This window comes from Heptranchias perlo, chromosome 3, assembly GCF_035084215.1.
Source record: "Heptranchias perlo isolate sHepPer1 chromosome 3, sHepPer1.hap1, whole genome shotgun sequence".
Taxonomy (NCBI): Eukaryota; Metazoa; Chordata; class Chondrichthyes; order Hexanchiformes; family Hexanchidae; genus Heptranchias; species Heptranchias perlo.
Window position 1 is genome coordinate 44,991,856 of NC_090327.1, and position 23,654 is coordinate 45,015,509.

General features: G+C 40.4%; 1 protein-coding gene across 3 annotated transcripts; it reads right to left on the reverse strand.

Annotated features, from left to right (window-relative positions):
- On the reverse strand, nucleotides 1–23,654 carry otud6b (OTU deubiquitinase 6B). 3 transcript variants are annotated; one of them, XM_067979373.1, is made up of 8 exons: nucleotides 23,518–23,654; nucleotides 17,663–17,817; nucleotides 16,085–16,183; nucleotides 15,535–15,847; nucleotides 11,068–11,129; nucleotides 4,256–4,362; nucleotides 2,221–2,335; nucleotides 1–735 (listed from the first exon to the last, which is right to left on the reverse strand). In XM_067979373.1, exons 2-8 carry the CDS (start codon nucleotides 17,801–17,803, stop codon nucleotides 697–699), a joined length of 876 nt encoding a protein of 291 aa, XP_067835474.1. In that variant the 5' UTR covers nucleotides 17,804–17,817; nucleotides 23,518–23,654; the 3' UTR covers nucleotides 1–696. The 3 variants fall into 3 exon arrangements, with proteins under 3 accessions (XP_067835474.1, XP_067835470.1, XP_067835473.1); XM_067979369.1 differs by lacking the exon at nucleotides 23,518–23,654 and adding an exon at nucleotides 19,985–20,165; XM_067979372.1 differs by lacking the exons at nucleotides 2,221–2,335; nucleotides 23,518–23,654 and adding an exon at nucleotides 19,985–20,163.

Sequence of the window (23,654 nt, forward strand, 5' to 3'; positions counted from 1 at the left end):
TGATTTAAAAATTAGTTTTATAAAATGGGATACTGATTGTGAAATTGCCCATTCAACACTGCATAAATACAAAAACACTGTGGCTGTAAAAGACATTAGGATATCTCTGAAAACAAAGTCTTATGCATTTTAAAAGAAAAATACACAATCAACAGATCTTTGCAATCTGTATTTCAGCATAATTTGTTTTAAAATTCAATGGCACAAATATACAGTGAGTATTACACGTTTGTGCTATAGCACTGAATAATGAACAGAAGTAAACTGCTGCAAATTCTAAACAACTTCCTTTTACTGAAAGCCTCATGGAAAAATTAAAAGAGTGATCAAGACAATCTACTGTGCTCATCTCCATTCCTTTTTCCATTTTAATTTTTTTTTCTCACTATGCACAGCATATACTGAAACAACAGGATCACTGAAATTTTCAACCCCGAAGAACACATGCAGTCTTCATTCAGCTTTTATTACTGGTCTTCTCACAATTAAATGGTCTAGCCAGGAAAAGAAACTGGGATATGCATCACCTTTCTCCAATTTTCCACATGAACTGTGCACAAAATACAATTTTCAGCTCAACAGAAAAATTACAACATTGAGAAATTCAAATACTTTGATGTAAAAAGTAAAATGTAAATACTGATCAGTATTTAGCATCCATCTTCTGTAGCTGACTCAGTTAATTGTTCTACAGAGTTATAATGTTCTCCTAAACCATATGCATGTCTCATGTACCTGTAAACGAGAGAAAAAAAAGTATTCAATATAGTAAGATTGTATGTTATGAAGCAGTTTTACAAAGAATAAGTAACATCAGCAGGTGTTACAATCTTATAACACAGCCCCACTCCTGGCTGAACTCCGGACTGATTTTTTTTGGCATTAACAACCCGACTGTTAGAAAACAGTATATCCTTGGACTAGCCGTGACAATGTTGCAAGAGATTCACTATCCATCATTAGAATAGCACTGTCAGCAATTTAGCAAATATTTTCAGTGTTAAAACTAATCTTTAATATGTGATCTGTGCTTACCCTGAAATAATATGCAGTTTCCCCTTATATAAAAGTGTTATAAAGTCTATAATTATAGTATTTAGAAGGCTGTAGCATCTGTAGTTACATAAATGTACTTTGTTGCTGATATTTGAATTCTGACCTGTTGAGTTGGAGGCATTTAGGTTGACATCTCTGGTGCAATTTTTGTTTCCTTCTTATCCCAATGAGATGTGCTCACTGTCAGCTTTGGAAGTGTCCATTAGTCAGAACATATTGAGCTGCTGTCAGCTTTTGTGTTAAGCTATCAACAACATGTCCAACCTACAGTATAAAGTTATCCCAGGTCCACAGCAGGTACTCAAGGCTGGGTGTGGGTGGCAATTTCTTTTTAGATAAAATTTATGAAGGGGCAAGGGGGAGGTAGTCACAGGTATGGAGCAGCAACAGACCAGCAGAAAGTCAGGCCTGAAACAGCAAGGAAAGGATTTTTTTTAAAACTACAAGGCCAGAGGCCAGATGGCTGAGGCCAGTGATGCTGGGATCAGAAATGTGGTCTATGGACAGTCCCCGTGGTATGCCAAAAAAATTAAAAATAATTTTCTAACAACAATAATCTGGCTCTGATTTGTTCAGGCCCTTTTATTACTGTTTTTTTCCTCAGTTTTACTGGTTCCCATATGAAAGGTATTACACTGTCATGTAACATTATTTTATTGTGTGATCTACAGGCTAACAAGAATTGCAGGTAAATGTAAAATGAAAACATGCAGCTGAGGTTAACATAGGGATTTTCAATTTGAAATGGAATGTTGTGACCTACCAACCAATTTTTAAATATATAGTAGATACAAGCTAGTCTGTTTTGCAGGTAAGTACTATTAACACCACTCAGTTCTTTATCTCAGCTGCAGTGTGTTGAGCAGAGGCTTAGCGCCTTCTTGCAGGCAGAGGAAAGAAATCAAGTCCTCTTAGCACCCTTATTAAGAGGAAGGAATGTCAACTAGGCCTGCTGTTGCAACAGTGGATTCATAGCAGTATTAGTGCAGTCAAGAGAACGGGCCACCTCCCTCCCCATTGCTGGTGTGTGAGCAGGAAAGACATGGGGCCCGATGTTACCACGGCTGCGGGTTCTTGGCGGGGGGGCTATTGGGCGCGTGGGTAACGCGCCCGGCGAAATCTGTCAGCTCCCCGCGCGATCGTAGCATAATTGGATCCACTTACCTGTTGTTCCGGGTTCCCCACTGCTGATCTGCGCGTCGGGCGGGCTGCGCGTGCGCAGTGAAATCCGTCAGCTAGAGGAGCTCTATTTAAAGGGGCAGTCCTCCACTGACAGATGCTGCAACAAACAGAAAAAATTACAGCATGGAGCAGCCCAGGGGGAAGGCTGCTCCCAGTTTAATGATGCCTCACTCCAGGTATCAATAAATGGGGTGAGGAGGAGGGGGAGGACAGAGATCTTCCCCCTGGCGGGCGGGTGGAAGCGGCCTGCCTCTGCCACCAGGAAGGCCTGGCTCGAGGTGGCAGAGGAGGTCACCAGCACCACCAACATATCACCCACCTGCATACAGTGCAGGAGGCGCTCCAATGACCTAAGTAGGTCAGCTGAAGTGAGTACACTTACTCATTCCCCTACACTCCGTCTGCCACATCACCGCCCCCACCCCACATCTCCTTCTGCACTGCCAACACTACTCTGTCACATCACCCCTCATACCCACTCAAACTTCATCCTCATCTTACCTGCACCTACTCACCTCGCCAGTACTCATCCTGCCACTACCACTCAACCCAATCCTCATACAATCTCATGGCTCTTTTCCATACTCACCCTCTCGCGCATCTCTTTCACGGCCAGCCTCACTCAACCTGCCACTACCTGTGCTGCAGCCACAGGGCATGCATCACATATGTGCAGTGGGCAGCGTAAGGCAAACGTGTCGTGAGCATGAAGGGGATACACAAGGGTGTTTGAGGGTTTGTCATGGTTGTTACTTATATTGAATTTCTGACCAACTCACATTACATATTATATTGTCACCACTACTGCCATGTCTTCGCGAATCTTGTCTGGTTTGTGCAATAATGCCCTTTCCTGAGGATCACTATGAAGACCCACAACTGATGACACCCATTGTGTCACTGCAGAGTGGGTGTAGGTGTACTTGCAGGGCTCTTTTGTGCAGACGGCTGAGAGACGTTGGCGATGTCCCTGGTTGCACCCTGGAAGGATGCGGCGGAGAAGTTGTTGAGGGCAGTGGTGACTTTGACAGCGACAGGTAAGAAGATGGTGCTCGGGCCAGCCAGGAGCAGCTTGGCATGAAGGAGGCTGCAGATGTCCACGACTACATGTCAAGTGACTCTGAGCCTCCGTGTGCACTGCTGCTCAGAGAGGTCCAGGAAGCTGAGCCACGGTCTGTGGACCCTGTGGCGAGGGTAGTGTCCTCCGCGACACATCTCTCTCTGCAGTAGCCCTCCCTCCTGCTGTACAGGTGGATGTGTCACAGCACTCTGTTGTGGAGCTCCACGTGTCAGAGGTGGACGGCGTGGATGGCGAGGCTGGTGATGCTGTTCGCCCTCCGAGGAGGTCATGACTGCAGCTATGGCGGCCCCCATCCGCAAGATGTACATCTGAGGGGGTCCGCAAGGTAGGTACGTGTGTCTGGGCCCCGGGTTAAGTGTGCAAGTTGGTGACTTTGATTGTCAGGAGGAGGGTGGTGGAGGCCAAACTTTGTCCCAATTGACAGAGTGGCCTCCTGCAATGAGTGAGGGTCTCCCCTCCCCCCCCCACACCTGTCAAATGGACTTTGCAGCTGCCACAGGCTGACAGCTGCAACAGGTCCATTTGAACTGGGAGTGTTTCCCCCAGTGTGGGAAACAGTCCCAGTTTGCTCTAAAATCCCAACCCTCCTCACATAATCCCTTAATCAAGTCAGTTAATGACCTGAACAAGCAAAATAAATGTCTTCAAGTGGCATCCCGCTGGCTTTAATTGCCTGCGGGATTCCCACCAGCGGGGGCTGCGCGCGCACACCGGCGCGTCAGCGGGGAACCCGGAAGTGCGCGGGTTCGAGGCGGGCTCCAGTCCTGCTCTGGGATTTCCCAATTTTCGGGGCCGCCCCGCCAGGAACGAATTGAGCCCATGTTTTTGAATAGGAATATCTGATCCGAGTAACCTTTTTTCCATTTGATGAAAAACTACAATATTGCACAAGTATTATTGTAGTTGGTAGTAAAATCCCCAAGAGTTTCCACTTACACTAGAATTATTGGTTTCCGTCCATACTCTTCACCTATTGTGATTGGAGTAGAGTCTGCTTGTATAACCTCCACTGACATTTTCAAAACGTGTGACAAAGCCCTCAACTGTAAGGAATTAAACAAATATTGAAGAAAAAAAATTAGATACTTATCAATTTGCAATTTTCAGTGCAACCTGAAAACATATGATACATGTAGAGATTGTATGTGCCATCAGTTAAAAGTCATCTTTGGGACATGAATTTAATTCAGTCTAAACAGATGAAATATAGAGCTCACTGGCCTTCGATAAGGTTCCGCATTGTAGACTCACGACTAAGGTCAGAGCATGTGCAGTCAGGGGACAGGTAGCAGAATGGATAGCAAGCTGGCTACAAAACAGAAAACAGGGTTTGGGGTTAAGAGTAGCTATTCAGACTGGCAAAAGGTGGGAAGTGGTGTTCCTCAGGGATCAGTGCTGGGACCACTGTTCACAATTTACATCAATGATTTGGACTTGGGAATGGGAAGTAAAATTTCAAAATTTGCAGACATCACAAAATTACAGTTAATACAAAGAAAGAATACGTTAAAGTGCAAGAAGACATTAATAAACTTGCAGAATGGGCACGTAATTGGCAAATGAATTTCAATATAGATAAGTGTGACATGGTGCATTTTAATAGGAAGAATAAGGAAGTCCCATATTGCTTGGATAATAAGAGTCTAAATGGGGTAAGAGGTGCAAAGGGATCTCAGGGTACAGATACACAAATCATTAAAAGTAGCGATGCAGGTTACTAAGGCCATAAAAAAAGGCAAACCATGCACTGGGGTTCATTTCCAGAGGGATAGAATTGAAAAGCAGAGAATTTATGTTAAACTTGTATAGAACTTTGGTTAGACCACACTTGGAGTACTGTGCACAGTTCTGATCTCCATATTATAGAAAAGATATAGAGGCATTGGAGAAGGTGCAAAAAAGATTCACAGGGATGATATCAGAATTGAGAGGATATATTTATCAAGAAAGACTAAACAGGCTTAGGCTAAGAGAAGGCTGAGGGGTGACCAGATAGAGGTCTTGAAGATAATGAAAGGGTTTGATAGGGTAGACGTAGAGAAAATGTTTCCACTTGTGGGGGGAGTTCAAAACTAAAAGTTATCAATAGAAAATAGTCACTAATAAATCCAATAGGGAATTCAGGTGAAACTTCTTTACCCAAGGAGTAGTTGAGGCAAATAGCATAGATGCATTTAAGGGGAAATCTAGATAAGCACACGACCGAGAAAGAATAGAAGGGTATGCTGATAGGGGTAGATGAAGTAGGGAGGGAGGAGACTCACGTGGAGCTTAAATGGCAACACAGACCAGTTGGGCCGAATGGCCTGTTTCTGTGCTGTAGACTCAATGTAACCCTGACTGGTTTGAAACAGTTAGAGTTAGACAAAGTTGTTTGTTACCAACTATTAACATCTGCCTCAAAAACATCATGACAAAAGCATTAAATAGTTTGGAAGGTAGAGTAAAAGTACATAGCAGGAAGATTTTGAATTTCCACTTGAGTGATGACAGTCTTCCCCGTCGAAATGAATTGGCTCAGAGAACAAGTGAAATTTATGGCATCGTCATAAAGTAAAAATACAACCAAAGCTGAAATTACATGTAAAAGGAACCAAATTAATCTTCACACTGGAACAGAGGTTCTGGAATTGGTGCACCAATTTCAATACTTGGAAAGCAAGACTGATCCCGATAATCACTGTAAAGAATGAAATCAGAGCAAGAACAACCCCGGCAACTTCAGCTTTGGTGATTGAACTCTAGAGTTCAGAGATATTTATATGCACTTATTTTTTCCCCCCACTTTTGTGAAAGATATTACAAACTACACAAAACGACATGGACATTCAAATAACCTTATAGAAGCCCTTAAAGATTCCCTACACTGTGCAGGCCATCTATGTAACAATAAGGCATTGTTAGAGCATCATAAATAGAATCCATCTGTGGAAATTACAGCAGGACCAGCATGTCACTCAGATACTAACATGCAAGAGCCAAGAAGAGAAGTGACAGAAGCCTCCCTGCTCTATTGGCTACTGTAAGTCTTCAATTAAATTAGCTTGGGTAGTATTTATAATAATCATCACAAGGCAAGCTTAGACACCAAATAGCTAGATATCATTAAAACAAACAACAAAACAAGAAAAGTCAATTCACTTAATCTAGTTAGGTTTACACTGTAGATATTATCTGTCATTAATCTTAAAAGCAACTCTGGCCAGAGAGGTAAGCTAATAACCCTCCACATCGTCATGCTGTAGGAAGATTTGAAACTAAATTCAGTGTCAGCTCTGCTAGGTGGCAGTTCATTCTGTTCACTGTCTCAATTTCTTTTTTATTTGCATTATTTTGTGCCTTATGGTAACTTACTTGTCAATTCCTCCACTTTTCCACAGAGAAGATAGCACACTCCTGCTTAATGCCTCCTTCAGATATGGCGTGTTGCCTCCATGGTGCCAGGGTAAAGGACATTACTGAGGGTGCAGAACATTTTTTTTTGGGAGGGGAACAGTCAGAAGTCGTGGTCCATGTGGGAACCAATGACATAGGAAGGAAAAGGGATGAGGTCCTGCAGTCAGGGCTACAGTAGCCAGGGAGGAAGTTAAAAAGCAGGACCTCAAAAGGTAGTAATCTCTGGATTACTCCCAGTGACACGCACTAGTGAGTATAGGAACAGTAGGATAAGACAGGTTAATGTGTGGCTAGAGCAATGGTGCAGGAGGGAGGGCTTCAGATTCCTGGGGCATTGGGACCAGTTCTGGGGCAGGAGAGATCTGTTCAAGATGGACGGGTTGCACCTTAACAGAGCTGGGACCAATGTCCTCACTGGGAAGGTTAACTAGTGCTGTGGGGGAGGGTTTGAACTAATTTGGCAGCGGAATGGGCACCAGGATGAAACATTAGAAAGGAGAAACAAAGTACACAAAGGATTGGGAGAGACAGATAGCACTAGAGTAAAGAACAGTTCATAAATAGGAGGGATCAGACAGGGGGCAAAAGCGAGGTAGTCTAAGATGAGATTGGAGTGCATGTGCGTAAACGCATGTAGCGTGGTAAATAAGGTTGGTGAGCTGCAGGCCCAAGTCGCCACATGGGACTATGATATAGTGACAATAACAAAGACCTGGCTCAAAAAAGGCCACCAAATAGTGGTAAGGAAATAGAGGAGCAAATTTGCAGGCAAATTGCAGAAAGATGCAAGAACTATAGAGTAGTGATAATGGGAGACTTCAAGCATCCCAATATTGACTGGGACAGTAACAGTATAAAGGGCAAAGAGGGGGAGGAATTCCTGAAATGTGTACAAGAGAACTTTCTGGAACAGTGTGTTTCTAGCCCAATCAGGAAGGAAAAAGTACTGGATCTAGTTCTGGGGAATGAAGTGGGGCAGGTGGAGCATGTTTAAGTGGGGGAGCAGTGATCATATCATCATTAGATTTAGAATAGTTATGGAAAAGGGCAAGGAACAATCAAATGTGAAAATGCTTAACTGGAGGAGGGCAAATTTCAGTGAGTTAAAAAGGGATCTTGCCCAAGTTGATTGGAATCAAAAATCGGTAGTCAAAATAGTAATTGAACAATGGGAGGCTTTCATGGAGGAGTCGGTTTGTGTACAGAGTAGACACATACTGACGAGGAAGAAAGGAAGGGCATATAAAGCTAGAGCTCCCTGGATGACTAAAGATATAGAGATTAAAGTGAAGCAGAAAAAGGAGGCTTATGACAAATGTAAGGTTCATAATACAGTAGAGAACCAGGCTGAATACAGAAAGTACAGAGGAGATCTAAAAAAGGGAATAAGAGGGGCAAACAGAGTATAAGAATAGATTAGCGGCTAACATAAAAGGGAACCAAAAAGTCTTCAATAAACATATAGATAGTAAAAGGGTAGTCAAAGGAAGGGTGGGACCGATTAGGGACAAAAAAGGAGATTTTCTTGTGGAGGCAGATGGCATGGCTGAGGTAATAAATGAATACCTTGAATCGGACTTCATTAAAGAGGATGCTGCCATTGTAGCAGTAAAGGAGGAGGTAGTTGCGATATTGGATAGGATAAATATAGATAAAGAGGAGGTCCTTAAAAGATTGGCAGTACTCAAGGTAGAAAAGTCACCCGGTCCAGGTGGGATGCATCCTAGGTTACCGAGGGAAGTAAAGATGGAAATTGCGGAGGCTCTGACCGCAATCTTCCAATCCTCCTTAGATTTGGGGACGGTGCCAGAGGACTGGAGGATTGCAAATGTTAAACCCCTGTTCAAAAAAGGGGGAGGGATGAACCCGGCAATTACAGGCCAGTCAGCCTAACATCGGTGGTGGAGAAACATTTAAAGACAATAATCAAGGACAAAATTAATTGGCACTTGGGGTAATGGGCCAATGAGCTAAGTATGGGCTAATAAATGAAAGGCAGCACAGATTTGTTAATAGAAAATCGTGTTTGACTAACTTGATGGAGTTCTTTGAAGTAACGGAGAGGGTTCATGACATCCTGGGATGGCAGGACTGTCGTATGAGGAGAGGGTGGGTTGACTCGGCCTGTATTCATTTGAGTTTAGAAGAATGAGAGGGGATCTCATTGAAACATATAAAATTCTGACAGGGCTAGACAGACTGGATGCAGGGAGGATGTTTCCCCTGGCTGAGGGGTCCAGAACGAGGGGTCACAGTCTCAGAATATGGGGTAGGACATTTAGGATAGAGGGGAGAAGAAATTTCTTCACTCAGAGGGTGGTGAAGCTGTGAAATTCTCTACTACAGAAGGTTGTGGTGGCCAATTCACTGAATATATTTAAGGAGATAGATAGATAGATTTCTAGACACAAAAGGCATCATGGGGTACGGGGAGAGCGCGGGAATATGGTATTGAGATAGAGGATCAGCCATGATCATACTGAATGGTGGAGCAGGCTCGAAGGGCTGAATGGCCTACTCCTGCTCCTATTTTCTACGTTTCTATGGTATTGCAGTTGATGTTGCGTATATGGACTTTCAAAAGGCATTTGGTAACGTACCACATAATAGACTTATTGGCAAAATTAAAGCTCATGGGATTAAAGGGACAGTGGCAGTGTGGATACAAAATTGGCTATGGGACAGAAAGCAAAGAGTAGTGGTGAACGGTTATTTTTCAGGCTGGAAGGGAGTATACAGTGGTGTTCCCCAGGGGTTAGTATAAGGACCACTGTTCTTTTTGATATACATTAATGACCTAGACTTGGGTATAGTTTCAAAGTTTGCAGATGACACGAAATTCGGAAATGTAGTAAACTATGTGGAAGGTAGTAACTAACTTCAGGAGGACAGACTGGTGAAATGGGCAGACACATGGCAGATGAAATTTAACGCAGAGAAGTGTGAAGTGATGCATTTTGGTAGGAAGAATGAGGAGAGGCAATATAAACTAAATGGCACAATTTTAAAGGGGGTGCAGGAACAGAGAGACCTGGGAGTGCACATACACAAGTCATTGAAGGTGGCAGGTCAAGTTGAGAAGGCTGTTTAAAAAGCATATAGGATCCTGGGCTTTATAAATAGAGGCAGAGTACAAAAGCAAGGAAGTTATGCTAAACCTTTATAAAACATTGGCTAGGCCTCAGCTGGAGTGTTGTGTTCAATTCTGGGCACCACACTTTAGGAAGAATGTCAAGGCCTTAGAGAGGGTGTAGAAGAGATTCACTAGAATGGTACCAGGGATGAGGGTCTTCAATTATGTGGAGATTGAAGATGCTGGGATTGTTCTCCTTAGAACAGAGAAGTTTAAGGGGAGATTTGATAAAGGTGTTCAAAATCATGAACGATTTTGACAGAGTAGATAAGGAGAAACTGTTTCCAGTGACAGAAGGGTCAGTAACGAGAGGACACAGATTTAAGGCGATCAGCAAATGTGCCAGAGGCAACATGAGGAAACATTTTTTTTTTAAAACGCAGTTGTAATGATCTGGAATGCACAGCCTGAAAGAGTGGTGGAAGCAGATTCAATAATAACTTTCAGTTATTAGTTGGATAAACACTTGAAGGGATAAAAAAGAGCGAGCAGGGGAATGCGACTATTTGGGTAGCTCTTTCAAAGAGCCAGCACAGGCATGATGGGCCGAATGGCCCCCTCCTGTGTTGTACCTACTATGATATTCTGATGTACAGCTGCACAGATCCACATTCTAGTACAGCACATGACTGTGCCAATATCTCAGTTTTTATCGTTTTAAAAAAGAAACAGTATTCTATATTGAAAATTCAAAATTAATTTTGTTTCATTCACGATTTTGAAAATTTTGATTCCTAACTTTTCACTCTTCATTCCTTTTATTACAAAAGCGGAATGAAATAACTTACTAGGAGGCAGAGTGTTTAGAAAATTTGTCCCAAGGAAAGGAATGGCCAGGGTGGCAAAATGAAAGGTTATCTTGTGTAAAAAAAAATCCACATTCTGACCTCAATCACATCTAGTGTATCCATTTAAAATCAGAATCCTCCTTATTACCAGTGGGATAACTGTTTATAAGTTTAACACAAAATGTGCTGGTTGTGATTAGCTAAAGGACACAGTGAGAAAATTATTCCAGTGAAAGACTAGCTTTTGTGTTGATAGAAGTTGACTCACCACCACCTTCTCAAGGGCAATTAGGGATGGGCAATAAATGCTGGCCTCGCCAGCGACACCCACATCCCATGAACGAATAAAACAAAGATTACTTCTATTTATTGCCTATAAATCAGTATGAATATAATCTAAAAATAACTGCAGCAAAATAACAATTGCTTACCTCAAGTTGTCCACCCCAGGCTGCTGTGTTGGCTACTTCATCACAGTACTTTTCAAATTCCTCTGAAATAGAGACACTTATTGAAAGTATGATGATAGAAAAAAAAAGTTACAAAGCAGGAGTATGTTACAAATCACATTATTTCCTCCAGACAAGAGGCTTAAATCTTTATTTTACAAAGGCTTTATAATTAGATTTTTAAATTCAACTTATTTTTTTTAAATCGTCCCAAGTCAGGAACTTAGCACGTGAGTATACTGCGCACGTAAACCCACATCCGACCACCCTGTGGCCCTCCAATGCAGTGTGTCACCATCCCACCCCAAAAATTGTATTGTTTAAAGAGTAAGAACTTCAAATATAGCCAGATCCAAATGATAAATGATAAATGAAATGGTGTGGATGAGAACTTTAAGCATAAGACAGTACTTTGGTTATAAAGATAAAACAAATATTTTTTTTTAAGAAGGAACTGTAGTAGACTTCCAAGGACATCATGTGAACCTCCTCATAAATTAACCCCTTCCCCATCCCCACACCTTATCTCTCCTCTCATGTAGGTAATCTCATTCTGTGACTGGATATGGGCCCCTCTTCTGGACATTTATTTGAAATAATGCAGTTGATTTTTTAAAAAATGCATCTTGTTATGTGCATCTTGTGCTAGATTTTCAATTGACAGTAATTAAGTGTGAAGATAACTTGCTGACTGCTGCACCACATGCTGAAAAAATTGAATTTGTTCCTTTTTGGATTTAAAATTGACACTTTTATTTGTATTTTCTTGGATTGCCGAGGATAGGAATAAACGCACCATTTCCTTTAATGTACTTTGTATCAGCTTCTACACAATGTAGACAAAATCTTAATGTTAATACATCTATCTTTAAATTCATTTGACATTAATTTAGGGTATGGCATTCTTTGTGGGAAGTTTAATTTCATTAAATTGTATTTTTTTTAAAGAATCAATTACCCAATCCACACTTCCCCAACTCCTTCCACAACAGCCTCTTTTCACTGTCTATCCCACCATACCCATATCCACTTTTCTCCAAGAAGAATCAAAAGGGTCTAAAGTGAGATCCATAGAAATTACAGCACAGAGGGAAGCCATTTAGCCCATATCAGTGCTAGCTTTTCAATTGGACCTATTTATTCAAATCCCATTTCCCCGCCCTTTCATATTCCTAAGGAAATGTTACCCATTTGGTATAGTTATCTGAGCATGAAATAAGTACATTTTCTGAATGATTATAGGGGAAGACACAATCAACATGCCCTTCACAAAAAGAAAGTACCAAAAGTCAAGGGGACTTTTAAGGAGAGATTTAATAGGTGTTCAAAATCATGAGGGGTTGATCGAGTAGATTGGGAGAAACTATTTCCACTGGCAGGAGGGTCGGTAACTAAAGGACACAGATTTAAAATAATTGGCAAAAAAACGGGGAGAGATGAGGAGAATTTTTTTTACTCGGCCAGTTGATATGATCTGGAATGTACTACCTGAAAGGGTGGTGGGAAGCAGATTCAATAATTACTTTCAAAAGGGAATTGGATTTCTTAAAAAGGAAAAATCTGCAGGGCTATAGGGAAAGAGCAGGGGAGTGAGACTAATTGGTAGCTCTTTCAGTGAGCCGGCACAAGCACGATGGACCAAATAGCCTTCTTCTGTGCTGCACGATTCTATAAAAAGTACTTCTGAACTTCGATATAAATGAGTGAGAAGTCCTAAACAAGCCGAAAAGGCTTAAAACAAATAAACACCCAGGATTAGATGGTATTAATCCCAGAATATTAAGAGAGACTAAAACTAAGATGGCAGAAGTACGGTCTGAAATGTTTCCAATAGGCTCTGTGAAGATGTTCACAGACTAGGCACAAAGTTACCAAGCAGCCAGTTTGTGTAATTACAGCATGACAAGTTTACAAAAGCAAAAAACATTATAAATATGGAAACAAGAAATTATAATGGGAAAAAAAGTGACACACAAAGTGTGATAACAGGAAGTCTAGTGTCAGACATAAGATTTGTAATAAGATATAAATATATAGATCTTGAGAGCCACACATCATTTTGATTTGTGACAATGAACACACTTGTCATTGTAATGATAACGATGATACCCTCTGTTCTTACGTCTGCGTGTGTCATGTGTTTGTGTATTATATGTATAAGTGAGAGGGATTCCATGGTTTGGTTCCTCGTTCAAGTCAAATAAGCTCCTTACATCCATATTATCTTAAAAACCTTGACTACATTTACTCTCAATTTTAGCCAGTCTTTTAAAACCTATTGTTGCCTACAAAATGTATCGTAGGAGCAAGAAGTAAATATGTAAATGATTTTAAAGTTAACCTTTTAAGAAAAGAAGTTATAGGATAGAAAAACAGCAAAACTAAAAACAAAAATAGGAAAGATCACAGAAAAGAAGTGAGAATGGGACAGAAGAGACAAATGAACAGAATTTAAATACTTACTGTTTTATTACTAAAATTGTACACAAGTGTTTAAATTAGCTGTGTAGTATTATAGTAATAAAGCGATTCCAGACGTTTAAGAAACTTTATTACTTTACTGTAATATTACTGTCAGCGCACGAGCTGAAAACTTACAAAACTGACTGACCTATGGGAAAAGAATGACCTCAGACCCGTCTGCAGTCTGAAGATTAGTTATCCATGGGAAACTACAAATTGTGTATCACAAAAGAATATTCTAGCTTTAGTTTGCCAGTTTTTAGGAGAGTGATGCTTTTAGAATGACAATTTAAAAATAAAGCTGTTGACAAAATAATGTTCTGGAGGTAATTTTGTAATAAATGCAAACAAGAAATTTTTTATAGCACTTTTAACATAGGAAATGTCTCAAGACACTTCATAGAAGAGAAACAAATGTCAAGCAGTAATATAAGAATCAGGCTGAGATAATTGAAAGCATGGTCAAAGAGGAGGTTTTCTGAAGCTTGGAGAATGGTAGCAAGTGGAGGAGTTTAGAAACAAAGAGGCTAAGGAGGTCTCTGCTGATAACACTGGAATGCAGTGGGGGCGGGGTGGGGGGGGGGGGGGGGGGGGGAGGGGGAAGAATGCATAGGAAGCCAAAGTTGGAAAACAGAGGAGCATGGACAGGGATTTGGAGCTATAAGAGGTTGCAGACCTAGGGTAGGGAAAGGCCATAAAGAGATTTGTAAATAAAGATGGGGATCTTGAATTGAACACACTGACAGGAAACCAATGGAAATTGATGAAGTTAGAGGTAATATGTGAGGTTAGTACGGGGCAAGATTCAGGCAGGAGTTTTGGACAAGTTTTTTTTAAAACTCATTCATGGGATGAGGGCATCGCTGGCAAGGCCAGCATTTATTGCCCATCCCAAATTGCCCTTGAGAAGGTGGTGCTGAGGCGCCTTCTTGAACCACTTTAGAGGGCAGTTAAGAATCAACCACATTGCTTGGGTCTAATATAGATAATATACACATATGGGCCAGACCAGGTAAGGATGGCAGGTTTCCTTCCTTAAAGGGCATTAGTGAACCAAATTTTTACGACAATCCTGTTGTTTCATGATATTAGCTTTTTATCCCAAATTTTATTTAATTAACTGAATTTCCCCAGCTGCCGTGGTGGGATTTGAACTCATGACTCCGGATTATTAGTCCAGCACCTCTGAATTACTAGTCCAGTAACATAACCACTATGCTACCGTACCCGAGTGTGGTTTTATTTAAAGCGGAGCTCAGTGGAGGTATTGAGGAGACCACTGGAGAAGACAAATCTGGAGGTAACAAAAGTGTGGATAAGGATTTCAGCAATAGTGGGGGATGAAGTAACGATACAGGCAGGCAATGCTGTTAGGTTAAAGTAAGCAGTCTTGGTGATGGAGAGGGTATGGGGTTTGAAGCACAGCTTAGGGTTGAATAGAATACTGAGGTTCTACACTGTTGGGTTCAACCTGAGCAAACAGCTGAGGATGAGTGGCGTTTTTGGCAGCAGCCAAACAGGATGACTTCAACCTTACTTCAGCCTTACAAATACCAAGCTTTAGAAAGTTCTGGTTCATCCACAATTCAATGTTTAACAAGCAATCCGATGGCAAACAGTGGCAGTCATGGAGTCAATGATGGCGTTAGAAAAGTACAGCTGGGCGTCATCAGCATATATGTCAGAAGTTGATCCCATCATTGAGGACAACATATAAATGAGGAAAAGCAGGCAGTCTCAGATAGAACCTTATGGCACTCCTGAGTTGGCCATGTGGGAGCCAGACAAGAAGTCACTGCTGGAGATGTGCTGGTTAAAGTACACTAATAGCAGAAAAATTGGTGCAGCATAGATATATTTGAAAACTTTATATACCTAGTGCTTGCTCTTTTGTGCAACACAGACAAAAAACACAAACATGATTGCAAGTTAATTTTTAACAGAATCAGTAGCTTCAAGCATTTGAAGCACCACATTAATACCTACCAGGTGTATACACGTCTCCTGTATTAGAGTTGGTCAGAAAAGGTAGGAAATCATCTACGTGACTTCTCATGTATTCAGCTGCCTGTGTCCTTAGCTCTGCAAGGGTCAATAGACTGCTTTGGTTTTTAAGTTGGTCTTCAATAGCTTTGTACATGCAGTGACCATCAGATGGAATCTGCTTGATCTGTAACTGCCTTTTAGCAAGGATTTCAGCAAGTTTCTGATTTTCCAGGTGCCTGGCTCCTTTCAAATTCTCTACTTCAGCTTCAGCTATTCTCTCTTCCCTTTCTTTGTCCTGAGCAGCTTTCTTCTCCTTATATTAGAGTTGAGAATTTGAAATTTTTTTGATTGAAATCAAGTATTACAGCATTGAATACATATACAATATCAGTTTCCAAATATGACTGCCAACTAAGATGTTTACATTTGTTATTGCAAAAATATCTCTAAACAATATTTTGATCTTAAAACTGTGTATTTGCCACATGTTTTAGTTTTAAAAAAATTAAGAGGGAAAATATGATCAAGATATTTATAGTCAAAAACACACCCTCCTCTTCTGTGCCTTGGATACCCGAGACTGCTTAAATTCTTTCTCATTATCGATCTCCAATTCTAAATTTGCAATTCCATTGGTAGAAGATTCAACCTAAAAGGAAAAAGTATGATCAGAACTTAAACATATCCTCAGATAACATAGCTTTCAAACATCCATTTATTAAAGTCATTGCCCTTGTTTGCCTATAGAAATCCCATGACTAAATTCTAAAAAGAGCTACAAGGCTTTCTGTTGCTGTATCAATTTTGTCCAGTAAATATTATATGGTTGAAAACATGTTAGGCATACTGCAACACTTAACTACATCATTCAGTGAAATTAAAATCAAACTGGCTTGGAAAATCTATATTCCCCCCCCCCCACCAGAAATACAAACTAGTGCTGATTTTTTTGCTGCTATGATTTGTACAAGATTTTTTTTTTAAAAAGTAGCAACATCCAGTGGCATAAAATCAGTACTGCAACTGTGATTTTAAAAAAGCTCTGGAGAGATAACTTGGTGACTGCAAGACTGTGGAGTAGGGTATGTATGTTGAAAACACTCCCCTTGTAAACTGCAGCATTTGATTGGTTGTTCATGGAGTTGCTGAAGACAGGAAAGGTAAAGCACAATTTTGTAATAACACACTTTGATCCAGTTACTACAAAGTTTTGACTACAATTCCTGCAAGTTGGGCAAATTATGACTAAGTTTTACGATGTAAAATTAAGATTTGACTAACTTCATTTTTTTTAAACAAAAATTGTTTCTCTACATAATTATGCTCTACCATTAGCTTTATTATAAACTGTGAAGGCATGATGTGATAAATTGTTTTCTTAAGATACTGAAGTCTTTACTCTTATTTTCCTCCACCAGGCAGAATAATTTTCACCAACAGTATTCATCTCTGCAAGTTTCCGTGGTAACACTCCACTTTTTACACAGTGTTTGACAATTGCATATTTTAGCACATATATAAACGATGCACTTGGACTAGACCGGCAGGTCTGAAGTGCAGTGTTTATTCTCAGTTTTACTTGCAAGAATGATCAACCAATGAAAATGCATCAGGAACTCTCCAAACTCAAATTTCTTTCTGCTACTGGATGACAGTTTATTAATGTGATATTTATGTACAACAAATGATTAGGAATCTATTTTAAACCTGCAACAATTGAGATTCAGAATATATCATAAACCATAAGGATAAAGCTCAAGATTGTGTCACAACCAAATATCTCTTCACTATTCTATTCAAAATATTATGTGCAAACAATCTGATATTTTTGTTTACAAGTACAATTAAAGTTTGATTATCTAATCTTTTCTTCGCTTATATGGTGAATCTTCCATTGTGGCATTTATACTATACAGGAAAAAGAATGGCACTGCTCTATGATTTAAACTCTCAAGGTGAGGCAGCATCATGCATCAGGGTTTTATTTTTGCACTGATGCCAGGAATTTTCTAATGATATATATGGACTATTGCATATTCTGTCCCTTTTAATAGTTTTACTTTGAAAAAAAGAGGAATTTGATTTATTTGGAAGAAGGAGGACTCTAAACACAATACCATTCCCTCACCGTACTAGACTTATCAAGTGACCGAGTGAGCTGTTTAAGTTCCTCCTCATGCCTTAGTTCCAGGTCGGCCTCAAATTTTGCTACTTCTTCTACTAGCTGTTTTCTTCTTTTCTTGTCATTTTTAGGGACAGCACTTTTCATTCCCTGTATTTTAGCTGCAATTCAAAGTGAAGGCATAACATTTAGCAATTTGTTTTCTTTACATATAAAAATTTCTACATATATTGAATAATGTAAAGTTGGACATGCCTACCTGGATGGAATTTAGTTGAGAAATTCAGTTGACAAAAATCACAAAAGTTAAGCTCAAACCCCCAAGAAAAGTTCAGTAATATTTTTAAATATATCACAACTTTTCTGTCAGGTAAATGGACAACTAAAAGTAGTACAGTATAACATTCACCAAGAGTAATAAACAACTTTTTGGAATCATTATTCAGGATTTCTTCAAGTATAGGAGAGACCCCATGCTAAAATTACAAGCTCTGACATTTAAATTTGCCCAAATCTCTACACCTTTACCCTCAATCCTATTAATGCTTACCAGCATAATAAACTAATCTATCGCTTAGTAAATCTGCAGTAAAGGAATTGCATTCTTAAATTTTGGCCTACAGCCTTTATAAAAATAAACAGGCATCACATAGCACTAGAATACAAACTCTTAATATTTTACCACCACTACCCATTGTCACCAACTTTATGAATTACTTTTTTTTAATATGAATAGCTTGGAGTCCGTAACACCTGTTTCCACAAAGTTCAGCAGAGTTCAGTCTTTTTTAATAACTTATCACTGGAAATCAAATAAATAGTTAAAAGTTCTAATGATTATACTCATGATATCAATTCCTTACATATTCTATGGCGAGAATTTCCCTATTTATACCAAACAGTTGATCAAAATAAAACCTCAGTAACATACTTACAGTAAATGAAGAATGGAAGCACAGTACTTCTCATTCATTCTTTCCTACCTTCTTTTCTTTCAACACTTTTCCAGCTGAACAAACAACACTGGAAACTGCATACCTCCAATAAATATTTAGCACCTCCTAAATGTTTTGGATAGAAGTAAATGTATTTGTGCCAACTCTAATTGAAACCATGTGGCTCAATGTAAATGTAACGTCCTTTTACGTGCAATGACACTAGATAAAAATGAATGTATTAGTGCCAACACCAAATGGTGTACTTCAATGTAAATGTAGCATCCTCTGAACTGCAATGTTTGAATGTATTAATGCCAACATTACCTGGAATACCACCTCAAAGTGTCTTCAAACTATGATTATGACTTTTGCAATGTTCAGAATGTCTTTTTGGACCATATTTATATATTTTGCTTTGAGAATAAACTTTATTTTTGTAAATAAATAAACAAACTTTGCCCAACTATTGCTCTTCAGTCAGTAAAATGGAATAAGAACAGACTATTCCACAGCCCTAATAAATGTCTATTTCATCTAAAAGATACACTGTTGTTGGGTATGATTGATCATTCCTCTTCACCTCTAAGTTAACTTGACAGATTACATTAATTATCCACACCAGCACTGATCAACCATCCAACAGCTTTCTTTCTAAGCTCAGCATCTGAACACGATTGTTAGGTGACCAAGTCAGTACATTCCCAAATTTTACTTTTCATTTAATAAAATTAATTTAGTGCACAGCAGGCCCTTAAGACATTAAAAAAAAACTGAGCAGTGTTACTTCAAATGGGCTGGGTTAGGGCAAGGGTTGCACATAATTTTTGCACTCAAAGCAATTCTTGCTTTATACGGATAGATAGATACACGCGGTCCAGTTCAGAACTGACGGACACTGCTAATGTGCAGTAGCCATTTCTATTATGGGGATGACAAGGGCACGGCCATCATCTTCAGATCAAAAAGTTAACATTTGAGAGAGCAATCATTCCATTTCCTAGAAGCAAACTCCTGAACGGGAGAAAACTGCCGAGTTGAGGTCAGGACCACGCAGCAACACCCTCGTTTGAGACCAAGGAAACCTGCGGCTGACCGAGCAACGACAGGAGCCAGTGCTTCCCCGGGGAGTGTGGCCGCTTCCCCGGGGAACCACCACTGCCTGCACGATCTCTCCGACCCGGCTCCATGAAGTGACGGTGCAAATTAATTCAGCCCTTCGGTATCCGCGAGCATTGCTCTTGAAATCTGCGACAAATTGCCCCGTTCACTGTGGCAGAACCCCAACAGCGCCCTTCACATCACAGCGACAATTCTGCTGCAAAATACCACAAGCCGTGTGCCGCTCGCTCGCTCTCTCTCTCCCTCCCTTTACTGGTCAGTTTTCGCGTACCCTGCAATTCTTTCTTTTCCTTACGATGCTTTTTGAAAAGCATTTCCTCATCTGTTTCCACTTCTTCCATGATGTTTGCACCAATCCACTCTTAGCTCCTCTGCGGCCTGTGAACATAAAACCGTGGAGCACCTTCCTCTTTCAGCAGCACAGTCACCAGCCCCTTTCCCCTTTCAACTCTAACCTCACTAGTAATTAAAGCTGCACCATACCAGATAATTTAAAGTGTCACTAAAGGCGACGTTACAGTATCTAGTTTATTAAATCTACTGTTGTTGAAAGAATAAATCCAATGACCAGTTACTGGACCGTAATACGAAATTTGGAATGATCACCTTTAAATAGTCAAATTCAGTTTGCAGTGAGATGAATGGTTTATTGTAATATTTGGAAGATTCACAGCCCTCGTGTAACAAGATGTCTACCGTCTCCACAGATCAATAAACCCTTCTCGTTGCTCTTCTCACTACCATGGACTGCTGGACACAGTTGGATGAAACTAAAATAAAAACAGAAAATGCTAAAATGCTGGAAATACTCAGCAGGTCAGGCAGCAACTGTGGAGCGAGATGACCTTCCGTCGGAACCATTTATTTCAGATTTCCAGCATCGGTAGTATTTTGCTTTGGATTAAACTAAAGCAGCTTGTAGAAGCACAGCAACAACTTAGCAGGCCACATACTTTGTAATTCCAATGAATAACACACATAATTAGACCCGTTTCATCAGAGTTTGGATTGACTGCAGATAGGGTAACTTAGTCAAAAATTGTATTTTTTAATATTCAAAGTATTATGTTAAGCTTGTACCAGGTAAGCTATTTGATACCGTCAGGTAGCAACTAGAGTTATCGCATCATGATAGGCAAGAAAAGACCATCAAGCTTGTCCCATCCAGTAAGTGGTGTATCCTCACATACCATTCACCCATTTCCAGTAACGCTGTCTCCTGGGAGAAAGAGGGAAAGAAAGAACTGGCACTCATTAAGCCGCTTCATGTCCTGAGGATATAGAAACATAGAAAATAGGAGCAAGAGTAGGCCATTCGGCCCTTCGGACCTGCTCCGCCATTCAAAATGATCATGGCTGATCGTCTAACTCAGTACCCTGTTCCCGCTTTTTCCCCATATCCCTTGATCCCTTTAGCATTAAGAAATATATCTATCTCCTTCTTGAATATATTTAATGACTTGGCCTCCACTGCCTTCTGTGGTGGAGAATTCCACAGGTTCACCACCCTCTGAGTGAAGAAATTTCTCCTCATCTCGGTTATAAATGGCATACCCCGTATCCTGAGACTGTGACCCCTGGTTCTGGACTCCCCAGCCATCGGGAACATCCTCCCTGCATCTAGTCTGTCTAGTCCAGTTAGAATTTTATATGTTTCGATGAGATCACCTCTCATTCTTCTAAACTCTAGTGAGTATAGGCCTAGTCGACCCAGTCTCTCCTCATACGTCAGTCCTGCCATCCTAGGAATCAGTCTGGTAAACCTTCGTTGCACTCCCTCCATGGCAAGGATATCCTTCCTCAGATAAGGAGACCAAAACTGCACACAATACTCCAGACGTGGTCTCACCAAGGCCCCGTACAATTGCAGTAAGACACCTCTGCTCCTGTACTCAAATCCTCTTGCAATGAACGCCAACATACCATTCACCTTCCTAACTGCTTGTTGCACCTGAATGCTCGCTTTCAGCAACTAGTGTACAAGGACACCCAGGTCTCGTTGCACCTCCCCTTTTCCCAATCTATCACCATTCAGATAATAACCCGCCTTTCTGTTTTTACAACAAAGTGGATAACCTCACACTTATCCACATTATACTGCATCTGCCATGTTCTTGCCCACTCACCCAACTTGTCTAAATCACATTGGAGCCTCTTTGCATCCTCCTCACAGCTCACATTCCACCCCAGCTTTGTGTCGTCTGCAAACTTGGAAATGTTACATTTAGTTCCCTCATCCAAATTATTGATATATATTGTGAATAACTGGAGCCCAAGCACTGATCGCTGCGATACCCCACTAGTCACCGCCTGCCACCCGGAAAAAGACCCATTTATTCCTACTCTCTGTTTCCTGTCAGTCAACTAATTCTCAATCCATGCCAGTATATTCCCCCCAATCCCATGTGCTTTAATTTTGCACACTAACCTCTTGTGTGGGACCTTATCAAAAGCCTTCTGAAAATCCAAGTACACCACATCCACTGGTTCTCTCCTATCTATTCTACTAGTTACATCCTCAAAAAACTCTGGTAGATTTGTTAAGCATGATTTCCCTTTCATAAACCCATGCTGACTTTGTCCAATCCCGTTAATGCCTTCCAAGTGTTCTGTTATCACATCTTTTATAATAGACTCCAACATTTTCCCCACTGCTGATTTTAGGCTAACTGGTCTGTAATTCCCTGTTTTTTCTCTCCCTCCTTTTTTAAATAGTGGGGTTACATTTGCCACCCTCCAATCTGTAGGGACTGTTCCACAGTCTATAGAATTTTGGAAGATGACCACCAATGCATCCACTATTTCCAGGGCCACTTCCTTTAGTACTGTGGGATGTAGATTATCAGGCCCTGGGGATTTGTCAGCCTTTAGCCCCATTAATTTCCCTAGCACTATTTTTTTTACTAATACTGGTTTCCTTCAGTTCCTCCCTCTCACTAGACCCTTGGTTCCCTGACATTTCTGGGAGGTTATTTGTGTCCTCCTGTATCAAAAAAACTTTACAACCAATGGAGTACTCTAGGAAAATAGAACGTAGGAACAGAAGTAGGCCATTCAGCCCTTGAGCCTATTCCACAAAATTATAGTGCCAGACACACAGGGGCTATCCCCTTTATATTACAGTAATAGACTCACAGAGCCTGCCCACTTTATATTACAGAGAGACACAAAGAGCCTCTAAACATTAAAGTGCGGTCACTTTTGTTATGTGGGCAAAAATGAGAACCAATTTTCACACAGCAAGGTCCCACAAACCGCAAATGAATAAATAAGCAGATGTTCTGTTTTTTGTCAGTGTTGGTGTTGGAAAAACAAAGAAAAAGCATAAAAAATTTGGCAAATTCAGGGAAAACTGTGGGAATTTTCTCTCTGTCTTCTTAAGACAATTAAGAAAGTTCCAGGCGACTGTGGTTGCCCAAGATGCTGTTTTCTTATTTCACATGCAAAAGCAATCCTTTTCTCAACAAAAAGCAAGTGTTCGGGTTCAGGATTTTTTTGATAATTTTTCCACAGAAAGGATTTGGAAAAAGAGTTATTTTTAATTTTGGGTTTTAAAAGAAATTTGTCTTCTCACGAGTTTATAAAAAAGGGTACCCAGATGAAGGCGTGTTAGTATGCCAAATGGAAGTTGTTTTTCCCAGAGACTAAACAATAGTTTGCCTAGGTAATCAGGAAAGTGTAGTATGTTTGTACATTAATACTGCTTGGGAGTCCAGCTTGGAGCTGTTGTCTTTGTGCCAAGAATTAAGGTTCTAAACGCAGAGCCTTAGTTTTACAGATTTTATTACAGGAAATCATACTCACAAACACACACGACAAAGCAAAGGCTACGGGAGACCTCACGTTACAGTTGCTGAGTTCAGTCACGGGGTGATTAGTCCTTCGGTTCTTCCCTAATTTTCTTACAATGGTCTCGCTTTTTAAGCTCAGCTAAAAAACCA